General features: G+C 60.0%; 4 protein-coding genes across 8 annotated transcripts; 2 read left to right on the top strand and 2 right to left on the bottom strand.

The window, feature by feature from the left end:
- On the bottom strand, positions 6–4,396 carry GSC2 (goosecoid homeobox 2). Its single transcript, XM_021413008.1, has 2 exons — positions 1,237–4,396; positions 6–416 (listed from the first exon to the last, which is right to left on the bottom strand). The coding sequence occupies exons 1-2, from the start codon at positions 1,582–1,584 to the stop codon at positions 312–314; spliced, it is 453 nt and encodes a 150-aa protein (XP_021268683.1). The 5' UTR covers positions 1,585–4,396; the 3' UTR covers positions 6–311.
- On the top strand, positions 4,648–15,168 carry LOC110406452 (thyroid adenoma-associated protein homolog). Of its 5 annotated transcripts, XM_021412987.1 has the most exons (31): positions 4,648–4,799; positions 5,280–5,457; positions 5,525–5,611; positions 5,781–5,808; positions 5,880–6,028; positions 6,116–6,238; positions 6,390–6,510; positions 6,674–6,828; positions 7,075–7,159; positions 7,312–7,448; positions 7,622–7,819; positions 7,902–8,571; positions 8,655–8,807; positions 8,896–9,005; positions 9,072–9,232; positions 9,370–9,536; positions 9,648–9,833; positions 9,990–10,135; positions 10,682–10,816; positions 10,938–11,042; positions 11,165–11,365; positions 11,523–11,673; positions 11,893–12,118; positions 12,191–12,427; positions 12,506–12,731; positions 12,841–13,047; positions 13,239–13,477; positions 13,584–13,766; positions 13,850–14,116; positions 14,227–14,414; positions 14,503–15,168. In XM_021412987.1, exons 1-31 carry the CDS (start codon positions 4,687–4,689, stop codon positions 14,772–14,774), a joined length of 5,604 nt encoding a protein of 1,867 aa, XP_021268662.1. In that variant the 5' UTR covers positions 4,648–4,686; the 3' UTR covers positions 14,775–15,168. The 5 variants fall into 5 exon arrangements, with proteins under 5 accessions (XP_021268662.1, XP_021268661.1, XP_021268660.1 ...); XM_021412986.1 differs by having other exon boundaries at positions 6,677–6,828; positions 8,896–9,232; XM_021412985.1 differs by having other exon boundaries at positions 8,896–9,232.
- On the top strand, positions 15,186–16,573 carry LOC110406454 (myb-related transcription factor, partner of profilin-like). The gene is made up of 2 exons (XM_021412992.1): positions 15,186–16,084; positions 16,270–16,573. The coding sequence occupies exons 1-2, from the start codon at positions 15,427–15,429 to the stop codon at positions 16,434–16,436; spliced, it is 825 nt and encodes a 274-aa protein (XP_021268667.1). The 5' UTR covers positions 15,186–15,426; the 3' UTR covers positions 16,437–16,573.
- Positions 16,713–19,666, bottom strand: LOC110406453 (somatomedin-B and thrombospondin type-1 domain-containing protein-like). The gene is made up of 5 exons (XM_021412990.1): positions 18,487–19,666; positions 17,765–17,947; positions 17,602–17,692; positions 17,271–17,444; positions 16,713–17,120 (listed from the first exon to the last, which is right to left on the bottom strand). Exons 1-5 carry the CDS (start codon positions 18,683–18,685, stop codon positions 17,015–17,017), a joined length of 753 nt encoding a protein of 250 aa, XP_021268665.1. The 5' UTR covers positions 18,686–19,666; the 3' UTR covers positions 16,713–17,014.

Below are 20,430 nucleotides of genomic sequence, written 5' to 3'. Positions count from 1 at the left end.
CGGGGGTCCCAAAGTGATGCTCGAAGCCGTAGAGAGCTGAGAGCAGCCTTCATTGGCAGGGTGCTCACAAAGCAGAGGTAACACAAGCACAAGCACCACCCGCCCGGGGCAGCCCGGCCATAAGTCACATGCATAGCACAGGCACTGTCCCCACACTGCCTTTCAGCATTGTGTCCACACCAGCATCCGAGGGACGAGTGAACAGGGCTCAGCAGCGGAGTTGAGTTTTGGAGGAGCCATGCCTGCATTCACCCATCCCGCTCTCCGAACCACAGAGGCCCCAGTCCCGCTGCTCCCGTCCTGCAGGGCCGTCAGCAGCTCTCCTTCGGCGGCTCTGCGCTGCCCTGAAGGACCAGCGCTGAGGCAGATGCCCTCTTCTGATGCCGCCACTTGGCTCGGCGGTTCTTAAACCAGACCTGGCAAGCGGAAAATGAGAAAAGAACATCCGCATTTTGTTTGTTACTGATGGGGTTGGATAGGTATACCGTTGGGCTGTGCAGCATAGCACTAGGATATCACAGAGTCATAGAATGGCTTGGGCTGGGAGGGACATCAAGGATCATCGAGTTCCAGTGCCCCTGCTGCAGACAGCATTGCCACCCACTAAATCAGATTGCCCAAGGCCTCATCCAGCCTGGCCTTGAACACCTCCAAGGATGGGGCATCCACACTCTATCTGGGCAGCCTGTACCAGGGCCTCACCACACTCTCAGCGAAAAAATTCCCCCCAGCATCTCATCTATATCTCCCCTCCTTTAGTTTAAAACTCTTCCCCCTTGTACTATCACTATCAGCTCATGCAAAAAGTTGATTTCCCTCCTGTTTATAAGCTCTTCCCTTTAAGAACTAGTAGGTCACAATGAGGTCTCCCTGGAGCCTTCTTTTCTCCAAGCTACATAGCATACTGCAATACATTTCACCGTACAAAATTTCCCCTGCTATAAGGGATACATGCTCAGGTGCAGGATTAGGCGTACCCATGTGCTTATACAGGTAATTCTGGGCGAGTTTAAGGATATGGATGCCACAATAAACCAACCCAGACAAGCAATTTTATGCTCTTCCACTACTCCCCAAAACTAAACTGCATTTTATCAAATACCCAAAATACCAAGGATGTGTTTTACAATGAAATTCTGAACCTGCAGCTCCCCAAAAAGAGAGTACCATGCCCCAGTTTGTGTTCTCCTGGGGTTACAGTGAGCAGAGAGGAGAAAGCTCCTCCCGGCACCTCACCTCCACTCTCTCCTCCTTCAGGTGGATGCGGTTGGCCAGGTGCTCCCTGGTGATGACGTCCGGGTATTGGTTCTGGTGGAAAAGTGTTTCCAGGGCCTGCAGTTGGTCCTCGGTGAATATGGTGCGATGGCGGCGCGTCCGGCGCTGGATCTGCTGGAAGGCCTGCAGCTCGCTGGGACTGCCCTGGGGGCTCTTGCAGCCTCTGACTGCCGAGTGGAGCAGTCGCATGGGCCACGGGAACCTGGTGTCTGCAAGGAGAGTGGCAGTCAGCAGCACGGGGACAGGAGGATACAGCAGCATCGAGCGCTGTCTGCATCTGCACTGTTGTGGATGGAGTGCAGCTGGCATTGGGTAAAAGCTGCATAATCACAGTGCAAGCGAGAGAAAGGCTCAGGGTGCCACCTGGGAAGAAGCTTATGGGTGGGGAACACTAGCGTTGTTTTCCTTGCTCACTTACCAGTGACGCTGTGGACAGCTCCAGAAAATGACTTGAAAACTTACAGCATGGATAGGAGTTGTTTTTCCATCATAACATGGAGTATTCCTGAGCTTTCAGGATGCTCTTGAACCACAAATTAAGGTTTTCTGTTTTTCTTTTCTTTTGCTAAATGCAGCCATTTTGCTACATGCAGCCAAAAAACCCCACCTTTCCCTGAAAGGACAAATGAGGTTTCCAAGGGTGACTGGTGCAAAGAAGCACTGTCAGGATGACCATGGGGCCCATACTCTCTGCAGAACTCCCACCTTATAAGGAACAGCCTCTCTGCGTGCTTTACCAGCAGTGCTTGATAACAATGAGCACCTGCTGATTTAAAACCCTGGTGAAGGTGCCAGCTCTCAGAAGCCCTCCTAACAGAAGACCCAGCAGCTCCTCACCAGAGCTGAGCTCACAGAAAAGCACCCCAGTGCTATGGCAGGTCGGATGTCACACTGTCACCCAGCACAAAAACTGCACCGCGCAGGGCCCTGATCACTCACCCAGCCAACCTGGAGGGTCCTGCAGGGGCCGTGCACCCGTGTGGGAGCAGCAGCAGCAGCTACAAGCCACACCTTCCAGCTCTTCCTCCTCCTCTTCCTCCCCCTCCTGCAGGGCGATGCTCTCCAGCTCACACAGCCCCTTGGGCGCACAGTCCAGGATGCCCCGGAGGCAGAGTGGGACCAGGACCTGGGGGCTCCTCTCTGCCGGGCTGGAAAGGATGTTCTCAATGCTGAACGAACACTGCACAGCTCTCCTGCCCGAGCTGGCATCCGGCGTGGGCTCTGCAGACATCCTCAGCTGGGGCAGTGGCAGTGGAAGTTCACGCTGAGCAGGGTCTGCTCTCTGCAGTGTCTTGCAGCGCTATGGAGCCCTGAAAGTAGAGCTGTGGTGCTGCCCAGAATCCATGTGTTGTCCTGGAGTTTCAAGTGATCATCATTCTGGCAGCAGAGTTTTTATTTTATACACACACACACACTTTTTCTCCCTCTAACCTGGCTGCTTTATGCCTGAAGCCACCCTATATATATAGAGAGAGAGATATAATCCCTTTGGAAAGAAAACCATAAACCCCCTTGTGAATAAAATAAATTCTAACTAATCTTGGCGGCTTTGTGAAGGGTTAGTGTGGATCTAAGATTTAGCTAATCCCACAAAAATGACTCAAGAAGGAAATCTGATTTCTCCATCTCAGGTGTAGATTTGAGGTGGTTATGATCTCCATTGTGCTGGAGCCTCCAGTGCAGGGCAGGGGGAGGACAGCCATCCCCAGCACAGAAATGGACTGGAGGATTAACTCCTTACAAGAAGCAAATTATCCCTTTCTCTGGCCAAATGAAAGCTTTCCCATCAAAAGAGAGCTGTCATATCATACAATATGAGAGAGAAGAGAGCTCAGCTTAATAAAAAGCCATTTTTAATGAGAGCATAGCCTTTGGCTGCACCAGAACTCTCAGCAAAAGTTGATTTATTTTCTGCTGAAAGCAGAGAAATTGTATTTTCCCTTCTTCTTCTTTCCCCTACCTCCACTGCCATAATCAGAACAGTAATACAGATGCTTTGCATCTAGCACGCTCTTGGTAAGGATTCAAATCCCTTAATAAATTAGATTATGGCTGCTCACAGCTTGTTGGTGGCCCAGCCTGGTGGCACAGTTCGGTGGCACATCTCGGTGGCATGCAAGCACTTCTCGCACAGCCGCCCATGGGGAGGCAGGTTGGATGTGTCCTGCTCGCAGTTTGGAGGGGACATGGTATCCAGGAGTGAGCACTGTCTGGGAATCACCACGGGAAGGGATGGGTGCTCGCACTGAGCCTGGCCAGATGAGCAGCCTGGGGACATAGTCTTGCAGGAGAGCGCTGAGCTCAGGTTGCTTAAACCCGAGTTCTCTTGGCCTCAGAGCTGTGTGCAAGCCAAGGTTGGCAGCGAGGTGCCAGGAACCCACCTGGGGAACGATGCTGCTCGGTGCGTGCCGGCAGATGTGGTGCCAGCCACACCTGAGTGAGAGCTATGAAACTGGTGCACATCAAATATCAGTATTTTCTCTTCCTTCTCTCTATCTCGCTTCTCTTTTGGCTGTTGAGTTTGTAACATAAATTATAACCATTTCAAGACTTGCTGCCCACCCCCAGCTCCCAGCCCTGGCATGGGGACAGCGTGGTGCCAGGTCCTGTTCCCTGGATCCGAACTGTTCTGCTCTCAGCTGTACTAATCCTACAGCTGAAGAGGACTAATCCCCATTCCCCATCCTTCACAAAGGGCCTGTCCCCGCTCCCTGCCCGTCCCTGCCTCCCACTGCATGCACGCGGCCTATTAGTGCCTCCGCTGATTGCTTTTTTTTCCATTTCTCCTGCACCTTTCACTTCAGAAAATGGACCGGTAATGCTTCTTTTATCAAAGAATTATGGGATTTAGGATCCAGATCTTACAAAAGAGACTTTTGATAGCTGCTGTAATCAATCCCAATCGGTAGACACCTCTCTGCACCCTGTTACCAGAGGGAAATAAAGGAAGGGATTACTGATGTTGTGTTTACGGTGGCTGCGGGCGATAGGATCGCTGGGCCATTTCGTGTTAGAAAAGGAAGGGAAAATAAAACAAGAAGGAAAAAAAACGCAGACAAGGGAGGACAATATAGATATAGATAAAAAGAAAAGAAACGGGCTCTTATCATTTCCTTATTGGTTAAGGAGATTCCAAAGCCATTATAGAAGATTAGCAAAAAAAGGTTAATCTGCTTTAGCCGTTCGCTCGTCAAAAGTGAATTTATAGGGTTCGAAAATCCTAGGGAGAAACGGGAGAAATCCCCCCTCCCGCTCCCTGCAGGCAGCGCAGGGGGAGCGGGGCTGCAGCCAGCAGGTCCCGGAGCGCGGGAGCATGAGCCGCGGGATGGGGCTCCGCCGCTCAGCGCTAGGGGGCGCTGCAGCGCGGCTGCGTGGCCCGGGGCCGCCTCTCCGCCCGCTCCGCTCCGCGGCATGGGTGCCGAGCGGGAGGCGCGGGCCTGCGCCGCTTTCTACGGAGATGCGGGGCGATGCGGGCCGGGCCTCGCCGCGCTGCGCTGCGTGCGCTGCCTGCAGCAGTTCGCGGGGTGAGCGGGGCCGGGCCGGGCGGTGGGGGTGCGGGCTGGGGTACGGCGCTGCGGGGGGAAAGGGAGCCCCGCGTGGGGGGCTTTTAGCCGGATTGGAACGGGGTGGGCGCTTTTCCCCGCGTTTGCAATGCGGGGTGCGGGTGGGGGAGATGGGAGCATCGCAGCCACGTGGAGCTGGGGCACCCCTTGCCAAGTTCACATCGAGTCAGGCCACCCCTACCCAACAACCTGGGGCATCCCCAGTGCAGCCCCCATGGAGGTGGGGCACACCTCGCCCAACCCAAATCCCCAACGGTTTTAAGCTGGGGCACCCCCAGCACAGCCCCCCTGCAGCCCGGGTATCCCCACCCCAACCCCTGTCAAGCCTGGGCACCCCAGCTCTAACAAGTTGGGATGCCTCCATGCTAAGCCCCGTTGCACCAAGGTGCTCCCGCACCAAACCAGCCCAGCGCACCCCAACTTGTGCCCATCCCGTGGCAGGAGCACAGCCAAGCGGTGCCGGGACAAGCACCTGGAGGAGGCCCTGCAGCTGGCGCGGACGCTGGGTGAAGAGCTGCGGGCGCTGGGTGAGACGGAGGCGCAGCCGCTGCTGCGCTGTGTCCTGGCCTTCCAGCTGGAGGCAGCGGGCAGCTCCAGCGCCTTCCAGAAGCTGGAACAGGTCTGTAACGCTCCCCTATGAGCGATCCTTAGGGTCCTGCTGGGGCTGAGCGGGGATCTCTCAACAGATCGTGACCCAGCTGGCCGTGGGCCAGGAGGCTGTGCTGGCGCAGGAGGTGGGCACTCTGCTGGCCGGGCTGGCACTGCACAAAGAGGTGAGAACAGCTGGCACATGGGTGCCACCATGCCCTGAATCCCTTGCCTTTGGGGACGTTGCAGAGGGGGCTGGTTACGGGAGCTTCCAGCATGGTGGGGGCTTTGGAGGTGATTCTCCCCCACACATTGTGCTGAGAGTGAGGAGTGCTTGTTCCTCTGCCCCTCCAGGTGCTGTCACCTGAGGACCTTCAGGCAGGTCAGTCGCTGCGCCTTGACCCCCTCCCCATCCCTGGGATGGATAGGGATGACGCTGTTCCCTGCCCGCAGTGTGCATGTTCATAGAGGAGAGCAGCCTGGGCCGGCACCACTGGCAACAGAACATGGCCCCACTGCTGCAGCACCTGGCCCACACCCTGGGCTATGTGTTGCAGGGCCAACCGGCACCAAGCAGTGCTTGGGGCTGCCTGGCTGTCAAGGTGGGTGCTTGCCTCGGGGAAGCATGCGTGTTCTTTGGAGGTGAGCAGTGCTGGAGGCCATCCCCACCATCCCCTCCATTCCTCCAGGCCTGCCTCCAGCTCTTCCAGGCTCTGCCAAAGGATGTGGCCCCACTGGTATGGAGTGCAGCAGCAAAGAGTGAAGCTCTGCAGGACATCCTGAGACTTCTGCTGGAGGTGGTGGCAGGGAAGGTGTGTGCAGTCCTGGTGCTACGGGGGGAGCGCTGCCCTCCACTACTGCTTTCTCTGTCCCCAAGGGGACATTACAGCATCAGAGGGATGCTCTGTAGTTGCCCACGTAACAGACAGAGGCTGAAGATGTGCATTCATTTTTCATGTCCAGGCCCTGAGCAAGGACATGCGGCTGCTGGCAGGCACAGCGCTCAGCATGCTGCTGAACACAGCCCCACAGCTCGAGAGCGGGGCCAGCGCTGCACTCGCCCTCTTCCAGCTCACGGACAGAGGTGTGTGCTACACCGGCATTGGGAACAGCCTCACCAAGGGGGCTGAAAGGAGGCAGGACACTTACCGGCAGAGTTCTGCTGCTGTGTCCACTCCCTAGAGCCACCCAAGTAGATGGTTACTGGGGTTTGGGTCTCTGTCGCATTTAATGCAGTCATTTCCCAGCAGATGCAGGGGAGCTGCGAGTTGGGGAGCTGGTGGTGGAGGCTCACAGCATCCCAGAGGCGGATGGGCTGGAGAAGCTGGCGCTGAGCAGGGGGCTGCTGACATGCTGCCGGGCAGACATCCTCTGCTGCCAGCTGGAGGGCAGCACCTGTCAGGTACAAGGGCTTACATCGGGGTCAGAGCCCCTCGCCCAGCAGTGGGAGTCTGGGGTAGAAGCACTCCTGACATAGCAGCCTGCACTGCCTCACATGGCAAAAGCTGAGCTGCTCTCCCAAACCTGAGGGCTGCCAGACAGGCACAGAAAGCTCACATGGATGCCAAAGTCTCCCCTGTCCTGCACTGGGGTTTTTTCCCCCTAGAAGACCCCATCTGCCTGCTCACTGACCACTGTGCTCCTGCAGGCCTGCCTGCTGCTGGATGTGCTTTTCCCCACTGTGTGTGCCCTGAGCAAGGAGCAGAAGGACTGCCACTACCACTGCTTCCAAGGTGGGAGGCAGAAACCTGCTGGTGGGGCTGTCAGTGCTGCTCCAACTCATGGAACGCCATTCCCCCCAGGCTGCTCTGTGTCTGCGTGGGCTGATGGCTCCCTGAGCCCCACAGCCTGGCTGAACTCAGCATTGGGGCCTGTGTGCTTTCAGTCATGGTGCTGTGGCTGCGGCGTGTCCAGGAGAACCTGCCCAAGCTCTGGCACCTGCGGGGCAGCCGCCTCCTGGCCAAGGATGCTGAGCTGCTGCAGGAGCTCACCCAGCTGGTATGGGACAATGCCGAGGCTCCGGTAAGACTGGAGAGGTAACCTCCAACACTGCTGCAGTGAGATGCCTCATCTCCTGCCATCCCCAGCTCCCTAACCCGCGGTTGCCTGCTAGAAGTCCACGGCCACAGGGTCTCTTCTAAAGCAGGAATTCAGGAGACGAAACCATGCTGACCTCAGTTTCCATCCTTCCCCAGGTAGAGGGCGTTTCCGAGTTCATCCAGAGCTCCTTCCGACTCCTGCTGGAGATCTACCACCTGGAGTGCCAGCACTTTGAGGACCAGGAGAGACCCCTCTACCAACAGATGTTGCAGAGGGCGGTCTCAATGCCGTGGCAGATCAAGGCCAGATATGTGCCCCTGTGTGCCTTAGTCCCCTACATGGGCAGCCAACAGGTAGGGGACGGCAAGGTTGGATCCCTGTTGGTGGAGCAGTGGGTGGAGGTGATTCATTGGGTGCTCATGGCCTTTCCTGCAGGTGCTGGATGCCTGCCCCACGCTGCCACAGCAGCTCCTGAGCTGCCTGTCCACCAACCACCTGTGCCCTGTGGCCGCTGAGCTCTACAGGGCCCTGGTGCGGCAGCAGTGCTCCCAGGAGCAGGGTGATGTACAGGCCGAGCTCTGGGCACAGCACTGGCTGCCACTCCTGAGCCAGGCGCTCCGCTCACCTCTGCCCATCCTGCACAGCAACGCCGCCAACCACCTCCTGCCCTGGACGCTGCGGCAGCTCCCGGCTGCTGGCACACTGCTGGCCGCCCAGTTTGATGGCGTGGATACGGCCGCGCTGCGGGCCTGGGTGTCACTGCTGCGGGTGCAGAGGAGCACATCTGGGGCCATGCCACTGCGGGCCAAGGCGGTAGCACGGCTGCAGTCTTGCCTGCGTGCCCGCGAGGAGGGCGTGCGGCTGGCAGCGCTGGGATTGCTGTGCGGCGGCCCCGGGCACAGCTTGACAGGCACCGAGGAGCAGCTGCTGCGGGAGTTCCTGCCGCTCAACCTCAACTGCCACAACTCTGCCTTTCGGCAGCTGCTGCAGGCGGCCCTGAGAAAGGTGCTGGGGCGGCTGCGGGATGGTGCGCTGGCACGGCTGCGGGGGAAGGACCCCGTGGAGCCAAGGGGCGAGGGAGTGGGACAGCCGGCGCAGGCCATAGGTGAGGCGGCTGCCATCGCATCTCCACGATGGCCCTGGGGGCCTGGCAGGTGGGTGGCCATGGTGTGGGTTCTCCCTTTGCAGATTTTGTGGAGTGGCTGCTGCAGCTTTGCATCTCCTCGCTCACCCCCTGGGCCAACTACCAGAGGAAGAAGACGGCTCTGCTCCTGCTGACGGCCATTCTGGAGACCTGCACGGACACTTGGAGCCCCGAGAGGAAGAAAGGACAGCCCCCACGTGAGTAAGGGCACCCCAACCAGAGCATCCCTGGGCTCTCAGGCTGCTCCCCTGCCACATCCCACCATCTTCATCCCCATCCCCACAGGGACAATGGCCATGCTGTTGGGCCACGCCAGGCAGAGTGGCTGCTGGGACTTCTTCTCCCGGCCCAACCTGCTGGCACTGCTGGGCTGCCTGCAGGACAGCACCAACGAGGTGAGTGCCACCCCCTGCCCCACTCCCCCACCCATGTCCCCATTCCCACCTCTCCTCCTCTGGCAGATCAGGGACATGGCCTCAGAGCTGCTCATCCGCTACTTCCCTGCGGCGTTCCCTGAGACCCTCACCCCAGCACTGCTACAGCTGGCCCAGGATGCCCTCAGCAGCCCGCGCGTGCAGGAGGCGGAAGCCGGAGCAGTGCTCATGAAGACAATCCTGCAGAAGTACGAGCATGGGATGGGCAGTGGCAAGGCAACCCCTGGCAGCCCAAGGGGTTGCCTTGGGGCTGGGACAGCCCTGCAGCAGTGGAGCAAGGTGAGGTTGGGGCCTGCACACCATCAGCACCAACCTCTTGCTCCAGGTCAGACAGCAGCACCCTGAAGTTCCTGGCCCTGGAGGCCAGCACAGCCCAGACACTGACAAACCGCAGCCTGTACTTCGCCCAGCACCTGTTACGGGTACTGCAGGCCCAGCTTGCCACAGCTCAGCAGAACCTACTGCAGGGAGCAGCCATGGCACCAATGCATGGTGTGTGCCTGGGCACTGGAGAAACTATGTTCACTCTCCAGCCATACATGTCATTTTGGAGCGCCTGGATGGCCCCAGGCCCTGCTGTAATATGGGATGGGTGTTGTGCAGGTGTGCTTGCAGCCCTGCGGAGGTGCCTGCTGCAAGTGCCTGAAGTGGCCACCTGCATGCGAGCAGCAGAGTTGGCATACGGCTGGCAGGAGCTGCTCAGCAGCCTGGTGGGCACTACAAGGGACATCACCTCCCTGCTGCTGGGTGCTCTGCAGAGCCAGCAGGGGCCTGGAGCTGAGCAGCAAGGTGAGCAAGTCCCTGCAGGGAGCTACCCACACCTCTGTTACAGCTATCTTGGACTCAGCTGTGAGCTCCAGAGGCTCCTCCTGGATCTGACCTAGGAGTCCTCCATACTGCCTGGAGCAACCTTCCTTAGGGCTCAGATCTAGCTTCTTTTTGCAGAGGCTTCCCCATCATTTGCAGACATGGGAAATGCAATTGGCTCACTCATCATGCTGGGGAAGGGCCAGCAGGAGGAGGAAGAGGACTCAGTTCTGCTGTCAGAGGAGCACAGTTTGATCCTGACATGCTGTTGGGTCTCAGTGAAGGTAGGAGCATCTCCCCATGGCACAGCCCAGCTACTGGACATCCACCCTCACTGAGGATGGGGGCACTGCACTTACCTGGAGGCTACTGCAGCTATTGCCTCTCTGCTGAGAAGTGGAATCAAGGGCAGGAGATACAGAGACTGCAGCTCCAAAAGAAGCCCCATCCCTCCCTGCTCTTATGTAGCTCAGCTGCTTCCCCAGCGCTGATAGTCCCCAGCTGGGCTGGAGCTGGGCTGTCTGTGCTCACAGCCCCGCAGCTGTGTTGGGCTGCACTGACAGCCACCTGTCACAGCTCCTTTCTGACAGCACCCATCACAGCCTCTCACCTAGAGCCTGCCCAGCAGCGGGCTGGAAAAAGGACGTCTCTGCCATGCGGGGCTTGCAGCAGGCTGAGAAAATGCTGCAGAGTCTAGGTGCTCAAAAGCATCTTAGTGTTCATGAGCTGATCAGTAACGATCCTTGCTGGGTAGCCCTGACACAGGAGGTGTGGGAGGACAGAAGCACTGGGCAGCCCTGCTGCCTCCTCCACACTCTGGCTCTCCCCAGGAAGTTGGGCTGCTGCTGGGAGGCCTGGCTGAGCTGCTGCTGTCATCCCCCGGAGCAGAGCACCTCCTGCCTCTTGCCAGCCTGCAGACAGCTGCAGCAGTCTTCCAAGAGATCCTGCTGCGGTGCCGGCACTGGGTAAGCACATGGCCTGCCTGGGGTGGGCTCAGCCCCTCTCCATCCCCTCCAGATCCATCCTGCAGCCCTGGGGGCTGTGGAAGGGTGGGGAGCAGGGAGCCCTCACGCTGCTCTGCCCTAGGGAGCAGTGGAGGGCTGCAGCATGGGCTTCACCAAGTTCTGTGCTGCTCTGCTGAACCACCCTGACACGGAGCTGCAGGCGATCCCGCAGACCATACTGGACCGGGTACTCTGTCTGTTCTTCCGTGTGTTCCCCTCATCCCCAGCAGCCAGATCCTCCAGCCTCGGGGCAGCACCAGCAGGGGATGCTGCAGGTTTCCACCTGTCCAGATGGGCTTTGTTTCTCAGGGCTTAGAAGCACTGAGTGGACCCCGGAGCAGCTCGATAACACGCCGTGCTGCCGGCTTCCCCATGCTCTTCCTCTGCATCGTCAGTGGGGAAAACCCAGCCCAGGCACGTCCACTCCTGACCCGCTGTATCCAAACACTGCTAGCCCTGGCCACCATGGCCCTGCCGCAGGACTGGGACCAAACCCTTGACCTCCCGCAGGTGAGCACAGTGCACATAGATCCCTTTGCCATTACAGCCGGTTTGGGAATGGGGCAGTCTGCACAGGGCCCCTCACAGGGATCTGTATTGGGTACTGCAGTGCGTGGCTGTGTCAGTGCCTGGTGCAGCACGGCTGAGCTCTGCATGCTCTCTTCAGGTGTGTGCCCTGCACGTGCTGCAGACGCTGGTGCGCGGTGCAGGGCTGGGCACTGCGCTGCTGCGGCATGCCACCCCGATGGTGGCCCTGGCACTGCGGGGATTGGGCTCGCCTTGCTGGGCCATGAGGAATGCGGCCATCCAGCTCTTCAGTGAGTACCCCAGCCCTGCTCCATGCCCACCGTCCTTGCTAGCAACGACGTCAGCATTGGCTCCGTGTGTTGGTTCCTGCGCAGTGCCCATGGGAGAACAGGGGCCAGATCTGCACCCCACAGCACGGGGGCATGTCCCCATTCCTACTTCCTGGTGGGTCCCAGTGCTAGAACGTGGCATTGGCTTCCAGGGATGTTTGATCTGTCCCCTCTCCACAGGTGCTCTCACCACACGGCTACTGGGCCAGAAGCAGAGCAGTAGTGAGGGCTGCCTGGTGGAGGGGCTGAGCCTGCCCGCGTTCCTGGGGCAGCACCCACAGCTGGGCACTGTGCTGCTGGCTGAGCTGGGGGAGGCCGTGCCCGGGGGGCCCCACCTGCGCCCTGCACTCCACGCCATCCTCACACTGCTGGCGCAGCTGCAGCCTGGCCCCGATGAGCCCAGCGGGTAAGGCAGGGTGCTGGCAGTAGGGATTCTTCCCTCAGCGTGTCACCACACTGTGCTCTTTTCACTCCATAGCCCCTCCACTCACTTCCTGGAGCCGCTGCTGAAGCTGGCGGGGAGCCCCATCTACGCTGTGCGAGCCATGGCCGCCAAAGCACTGATTCCCATCGTCCCACTGCTGCAGCGCCCTGCTCTGCTCCTGCGCCTGGCCCAGCAGCTTCCCGCACCAGGGGGGGTCCGCTCGCACAACGCTCTGCATGGGCACCTGCTGCAGATGCGGGCACTGCTGGCCCCCACCCTGGGCACCGACGCGTGAGTGACCCTGCATTGTCCCCTTGGCTGTGGTGTCTCTCCATCTGGGCCCCATGGTGAGGGTGTGTGTCCCCGCAGGCTGCCGGCCGAGGCCTTGCACCCCGTGGCCCTGCAGCTGGAGGCCCGGGGCTGGCTGCTCGGCCCTGCCCAGCGCTGCCCGCTTGTCCGTGCCGCCTTCCTCCAGGTGCTCGCCCTCCTGCCCGCCTCCCTCAGCCCCGGCTTCACACAGAGCATCTGGGATGCCATCAGCGCTGAGCTGGGCAACCTCATGCCGGGCAGGGAGCCAGTCTGTGCCGAGCTGCAGGTACTGCTCCTGTTCCCTGCCGTGAAGCTTAGGGCATGGGAGGTGGGAGCCCATCCTTGTCCTGCACCCAGGAGCGGAGCGCTGGGTGAAGATCTCTGTTTCCCTCCAGGTGGGTGCAGCCGTCCTCCACCAGACCATGGCCCGCTTTGCATGCAGCGAGGCAGCCCGACTGGCTGACAGTGAGAGCATCCACACTGTCTGCTCGCTTCTGCGACATCCGCACCCCGATGTCCACCTTGCCGTGCTGAGCTGGGTGACTGATGGCAAGGGAGGAGAGTGCGAAGAACTGGAGAGGGCCCTCCGTTTGACACTGCTGGTACAGTGGGGCTCCAAATCACAGATCCAAAGTGGGACACTAAGGCGCAGTGGTCCCCCTTTGTCCCCTACTGATCCCCTTGGGAGAGGCACAGCTCCAGTGCACCCTCAGGTCCTGCTCAGGACAGCGTTTCTGAGGGCTTTGCTGATGGGGGATACTGACCTTGTCCATTCTTTCCCGTTGTTGACCAGGAGAACTTACAGTCAGTGCTGCGAGACAGAGGGAACAAAGAGTTCCTGAGATTGTACCTTGAGGCTTTGATGCATCTTTGCAGAAACTGCCCATCTTGGTCCCAGGATGCTTCCCAGAAGCTCCAGGGCTCTGCCTTAGTGTGTGTGGAAATGCTACTCCTCGTGATGGAGACGGAGCACCCTGGCCCGGAGCTCCTCTCCCAGGCGCTGTGTGCTGCCAGCCTGCTGCTCACCATGGGGTAGGGCTGTGAGATCAGAGCCGTGGGCTTTGTGCCTGGATTCTGTGACCTTCAGGTGGTCCACAGCTCAGGAGCTGTGCCTGACCTCTCCCCCTGCCCCACACAGGTTTGGTGACAAGGACGCCCTGCTGGTGCAGCGGTGGTGCGTGATACTGGAGGCGTGCGCTCAGCCTGCAGCAGATGAGGTGCTGCGGCTGGCGGCTGCATGCTCCCTGCAGGCAGCGGGCACCAAGGTGCTGCAGCAATGCAGGGGGGCTGCTTGCCCCTGGCTCATCCCTGTGGCACTGCGGTAGGTCCTGAGTGGTTCTGCAGGTGTGCTCCCTTCCCCACAGCACACACTGGGCATGTGGCAATGCTCTCCTTCCTCCGCAGGGTGATAAACGTGAGCATTCACCTCCTGCAAGATGAGGACCCCGATGTACGGCACGAGGCTGCAGGTTTTGCGAGCCTGGTGCAGCGTGGTGTGGGGAAGCCAGGAGGAGATGGCTGCATCTTCGTGCAGGGCAACGTGGGGCTGCTGGGCCTCCTGCAGCTCCTCCTGGATGAGTTTGGGCAGCACCCTGAGACCTTCAGCTCGCTGCTGCAGCACCTGCCCCAGCCTGACCTCAGGGCAATTGTGGAAGACCTGGAAGCTGACACGTGAGTGCAGCCCCTGGCTCAAAACAGCGGCAGCAGAGCCCCCAGCGAGGGTTGGGAGGAGGGGAGCATTGGGTGGCCAGAGGTTTTTTATGCCCCTTGCTCCCCTGCAGCCCCCCCAGCCTGTACAAGGAGGACGAGCCCAATGTGTTTGCGGAGCCGGCCGCCCTGGCGCAGCAGCTGCTGCCCTTCCTGCTGCAGCTCCTGGAGAAGGCGCCCAGCTCTGCCCTGCACTGGCTGCAGGCTGCGGGTCCCAGCGTGCTGCGGGACCTGCACTACTGCCAGCAGCGATGGAGCCACGGTATGGTGGTAGTGCGGTGCCCTGGGCTGGGATACTCACGGTCCAAGGAGCCCGGTGCTGACTGCACCTTTGCTTGCTCTCCCTGCAGAATCATCTGCACTCTGCTGGATGAAGGAGCTGGGCTGTGCCGTGCTGCGTGCTGCCCTGGCTGTGCTGCTGGTGAGGGCCCGGCTGGTGGCCCACGCGCTGCGGGCGCTGGGTGAGGAGCATGGAGCTGTGCTGGGGTTGGGCTGTGGTGCCCAGGAGCTGGAGCAGGAGCTGGTGCTGGTGCAGGGGTTGCTGGCAGAACACGGGCTGGCCCCTGCGCCCCAACAGAACACTGTGCCAGGGGAGCTGGGAGAAGCACATGGAGACAGCTGATGGCTGTGGACACAGAGCAGTGTCACCGAGCCCTGTTGTGGGGGGTTCTCGTTCTCGTGGTTGTGTCCTGACATTTTTTGGGTGCTCCCTGCAGCATGGCTGCGGGTTCAGTGGTGGAACTCAGGGGTAGCAGGATGTGTCTGCTCCGTTTGTGCCTGGATGCAGCAGCACGCAGGGCACAGTGGCAGCTCTCCGTCCCACTGCCACCGGTACGGCATCGCCCGCAGCGCTCCTGCACTGCTCGCTGGGGTCCGGCTGGGAGGATGGGACACGCACAGGTGCTCTCACTCCTTGTCATCCCGCTGCCCTTCCACTACGCCACTTATTATCCGGCGTTTTAGCTGTATTTTGTATCCAGCCCGGGTTTCTGTATCAAATAAAGAGACCCGCAGCAGCCGCGCCGTAGAAGCCTCTCATTGCCGGGGGTTGCGGGGGGAGGTTGCGGGCTCAGCGCGTCCGTCCGAGCTCCGCGGGGCTCCCGCTGCTCCGCCCCGGTACCGGCCCCGCCCCGGCGCGGCACAGGACGCGGCACATCCGCTTCCCGCGGCGGCCCGGCCCGGAGGAAGGTGAGCGCCGGGGGCGGCGGACGCGGGGACGCGGGAGTACGGGGCGGGGGGACCTCCCTGAGCCCCTCTCCCCGTCGCAGGGCGGCATGAGCGCGGCCAAGCCGAAGCGCATCAAGTTCTCGGAGGAGGAGAAATTCCTCATCCTGGAGGAGTTCAGCCTCCGCAAGGACATCCTCATCCCCAAGAGCGGCCGCTACCGCAACACGCAGGACCGGCAGCGGGCGTGGGAGGAGATCGCGGCCGCCGTCAACGCGCTGAGCCCGGTGGTGCGGCGCACGGCCGAGGAGATCCGCAAGAAGTGGCATAACATGGTGCTGGACGCGCGCCGGGAGCTGGCCGCCGACAAGCACCCGCTGCTCCGCCAGCGGCCGCAGGAGCGGCTCTTCCATCACATCTTCGCCCTCTTCAACAAGCCCGGCCCTCCGCCCGCCCCGTCCTTCGGGCTGCCCGCGGCCGCCCCCGAGCTGCTGCCGCACGGCCCTGCTCCGGACCGCTTCCCCGGCCCCAAGGAGCGGCCGCTGCCCGCCGCGGGGAACAGACTGCAGCCCCCTCCCGGACCGGCCGCCCCCCGGGCCGCCCCGCCGCAGGGCACAGCCCCCGGACCTCCGCCTGGCGACCACGAGCCGCCCCGCGTCAAGTGCCCGCCGAGCCCCGCGCTGGCGTGGCCGTGCCTCGAGGCCATGGCGAGTCCCGCATCGCTGGGAACGGGCAGCCCCGGGCCCCCGGAGCCCCCGCACGACAACGGTGAGCAGCCCCCAGTCCGTGCCGGGGTTCCCGGTCCCGTTCCCAACAACGGAGTGAAGTTCTACATCCACTCCGGGCAGCATTGCTGCAGCAGTTTGGTGATATCTCCCCTTTTGCCCTCTCCGAAACCCCCAGCCCATCCTCACTCCCCTCCCAGCCCTAACGCCTTCCCTCGCTCCGTGCAGGTGGCACAGCGGCCTCCGAGGAGCTGTCAGAAAAGCAGAGGCGGCTGCACACCGAGATCCTGGAGCTGCAGAAGGAGACCCTGCAACTGCAGAAGGAGAAGATCGTGCTGGAAAAGGAGAAGCTCCTCCTGGAAATCCTGAAGCTGCGCAGGGAGCTGGGCACGTGAGGGGCTGTGGGGTGATGCCAGGAGCCCCGTGCTGCTCCTCCCCAGGGATACTGAACATTTTGGGGCATGCTGAGTGCTCACACAGGGACTGCTGGGCGCCGCGGTGCATGGGGCTGAATAAAGCGAGCGATGTGGAATGTGGGCATGGTGCTGTAGGGCAGAGGTGGGGGCCCCAGGTGAAGCCACCAGAGGGTGGCTGGGGGCAACAAGCAGGCACTGGGGACAGCAGTGTTGGTGCCATATGATCATAGAATTGTTAAGGTTTGAGAAGACCTCTCTTATCATTGAGTCCAACTATAGATCCATCGCCACCACGCCCAGTAAACCATGTCCCCAAGTGTCACATCTCCGTGTTTCTTGAGCACCTCCATGGACGGTGACACCACCACTTCCCAGCCTGTCCCAATGCTTTGCTGCTCTTTCAGAGAAGAATTTTTCCTCCTACCCCACCTGAGTGCACTCAGCCCCAAACAGCATCGCCACAGCCATGCCCTTGCTTTCTGTGCCCAGCTTTAATTGTGCTCCTCACACCACACCAAGCAGCCGAGATGCCCTTAAAGGAATTGGGCTCCGCTCACCTACACGAAGATGAATGCTGGGGGGGGGCAGGCGCAGCCCTCCTGCAGAGCCTCCCGCACCCACGAGCCCTGGCACCCCGCTACAGAGGTGGCCACCCAAAATGTCCTGTAAGGAAAACCCAGCAAATGTTGTCATGCTGCAAAAAATTTAGATGCTAAATTACCAGTTCTAATGGGGAGGGGGAGGGAATGCCCGTTGGGAATGCCCTTAAGGCACTAAAAGATATCTCCCCCCCCCAAAAAAAAAACTGCCTACCTGGCTCCTTGCACCCCGTATCCATCGCAGTGGGGGTGCCCATGGACTGCATCCCCCCAGCACTCGACACACACTCGCCTGTCCCGCTGCAGCCGGCGGCTCCAGGGCTGCCCACGACAAGCGGCTGCCACCTGCGTCAGGCGGAAAAAGCCGCAGGAGATGGGGAGGTGGGAGCTGGTTTGGGGTTGGAATGGGAAAAATAATGTTGGTTGGAGGTAAAGGAGATGCTGCAGTGTTTTCTTTTTAGGGGCTTACAGGGGTTGTGCAGGGGGTGGGAAGGGGAGTGGGGCTGGGGATAGGGTGTACAAAGGGCTCATGGCCCCATACCTACCCGGGTGGCTCCTCTGACCGCTGCATCCCAGTTCTGCGCCAGGGATCCCTGACGTCCTGGCTGAAGGAATTGGGGAGCAGCTTGGCCACCCCTGGCACAGAGCAGCAATGGTGAGGTGGTGACAGCCACTACAATGCAGAGCTAGGAGAGGGTCCTGCATTACCTTTGGCAGCTCCACATGCTGGGTCATCCCCCAGGCACCCACGGCGCTGCTTGAGGTCAGGGCAGGGCTCCCCGCCGTGCCGGGGGGGCACGGTGACCTGGCGGCTGCGGTCCTTGCTGCCCACTCCGCATGGAGAACTGCAGCTGCTCCAGGGCCCCCATGGCCCCACTGCACAGCCCACAGCTGAAAACAGAAATAAGAGATTCAATAGAGTAAAAAGCAAAGGAACGGGAGAAGGGGAGAATCTGTGCACAGCAGGGAGAAGGGGGACCCCCACGGCTCAGCCCTGCAGCCCCACAGCATTGTGCGCTGCTTCTGGAGCCTTTTATTGTCAGGCTCTGCACTGAGCTGAGCTGGGACCTCGCTAATCTCTGCGGAGATTATGGAGCGCTGACAGGGCCGTTGTCCAGCACAGCCCCTGACCCTGTGCAGCGCATGGCTCAGCCCGTGGTACCTAAGTCCCAGAGATCAGCCCCGGAGCTCTCAGTGACAGTGTTGCTGCTGCCATCCTCTTATGTCCAGCTGCAGAACACACTGCAGGATCCCTCACTGAACAGCAAAAAAGCAGAGTGGAGAAAAGCAGAAAACCAGGACGGTGTTTGAGACATGCCCACCTACAGCCTCAGGCACAGCTCATCACCTCTCAGAGGAACCACAGAAGGGAACAGCAAACCCCACCGGCACGGCTGGCCCCGCCATCCTCGCCCTGTCCCGTGGCTCACCGGCTCGGCGGCACGCAGCCTGGTAGTCCTGGCAGCAGTCGCCCGTCCTCTCACAGTACGAGTCGCAGTAGCAGCGAGCGCGGTGGGCACCGGTGGCCCAGCAGGCATTGTTCCTACCTGGGCAGCAGCGGTGCCGGCAGCCACCCAGCACGTAGCCAGCAGCCAGCAGCCACCCCCCACACAGCAGCAGCCCCTGCATGCCGCCACAGTGCCCGGCTGTCCCCTGGGGGGGCCGGGCTGCACCGCACCGCCCCTTGCCTGGATGAGGGGATCAAGCGCCTTTCATTCTGCTCCAGTGCCCCGGCGCCTGGCTGTACACACATCCCCATCCCAACCACCTTGCTGAGCTGAGCTGGGTGACCAGTGGAGAGGGAGCAAGGTGCGAGGAGCTGGAGAAGGCCACGTAGCTGATGCTGCTGGTAAGGTGGGGCTCAGAGTCACAGACTGAAAGTGAGACAGTACTGTATAGCAGACCCCCCTTGTCTCGCTGGGAGGAAGCACAGCTCCACAGCACCTTGTTGGAGCGTGTCTAGAGGAGAGCCACAAAACTGACCCAAGGGATGGAACACCTCCCCATGAGGACAGGCTGAGAGGGCTGCAAGGCTGTGCTGCCTGGAGAGGAGAAGGATCTGGGGAGAGCTGAGAGCGGCTCTGCAGTATGTAAAGGGGCTGTAAGAAGGAAGGGTCAGACCCTTTAGCAGGGTCTGCTGTGATAGGAGAAGGGGAAATGGTTTCAAACTAAAAGAGGGGAGATTTAGATTGGATCTAAGGAAGAAGTCTTTATACAGAGAGTGGTGTGGCACTGGCACAGGGTGCCCAGAGAGGTGGTGGTGCCCCGTCCCTGTAGACACCCAAGGTCAGGGCACAGGGCTGTGAGCACTGATGGAGCTGTGGGTGTCCCTGTGCACTGCAGGCAGTGCGACCTGGTGGCCTTTGGGGGTCCCTTTAACTCAAACCATCCTATCATTCGATGATTCTATGATCCTCCCGTGCTGCTCAGGGCAGTGTTTCCGACGGCTTTCTGATGGGGGGCACTGACCACGTCGCTCCTTTCCCGCTGGTGACCAAGAGGACCTACGGGCAGTGCTGCCAGACGGAACAAAACTCACTACTTCCAGATTTCCGCTCCCATCCTTTACTCCGCCAATATCTACAGCGATCAGGCTTCCAGGCAGCAACACGCATGCGCTCCGGTACGCGGAGGAAGCATGAGCTCTTCTAATACCGCTCTGCGCCGACAGTCCGCCAATCTCTATGATATTAGGTCCTCCTGGCAGTACTACGCACGCTTACGGATACGCGGAAGTAATGCCGTTCCTGTGCATGCAGTACCGCCTTCCACCAGCAGGGGGCGGCCGCTAGAGCCATGGCGCTCCTGAATGGGAATTCTGTGTGGCGACGTTCGGCCGATGCTGGGCTGTGGGGTCTGCTTCCTTCACTTCCTTCAGCTGCAGTATAAAGAGAGCTAAAGGCTCCTGCTCCTTGACCGCTGCTGTCTCAAACTCACATTGTCATTAGCCAAAGAAGTGTTAATCACACTCACATCCCTATAAATGCTCCAGTCTGTTCTGTTCCTCCATAACAGGAAGAGGAATGTGAATCAGAGGTCCAATCTGTGCCGTTTTTTAGTAGATGTATCTAGATTCATCTGAAATTTTGGTCATAAACACACACTGTCCCAGCTCCCATCTTCCTCGTGAAGGCCTGAAGGGCTGTGACTGTGAAAAGCGCTCTTGTATCACAGCTGCAAGTCTCATGCCATGCCAAGCAGCAGCAGCTTCCCAACAAAACTGCACATTTCAATAGGAACAATGGTACTGCTTGGCTACCTTGATCCCAACATTACCCTTCTGGTATTGTACATGCAACAGGCCTCCATTATTTCTGATGAACTTCCTTACAAAGTCTGTGAAATAACTGTTCCCAAGCCTTCAAGTGGCACAA

Source organism: Numida meleagris, chromosome 14 (genome assembly GCF_002078875.1).
Source record: "Numida meleagris isolate 19003 breed g44 Domestic line chromosome 14, NumMel1.0, whole genome shotgun sequence".
Taxonomy (NCBI): Eukaryota; Metazoa; Chordata; class Aves; order Galliformes; family Numididae; genus Numida; species Numida meleagris.
Note: the sequence above shows the minus strand (reverse complement) of the source record. Positions and strands in the feature narration are given on the sequence as shown.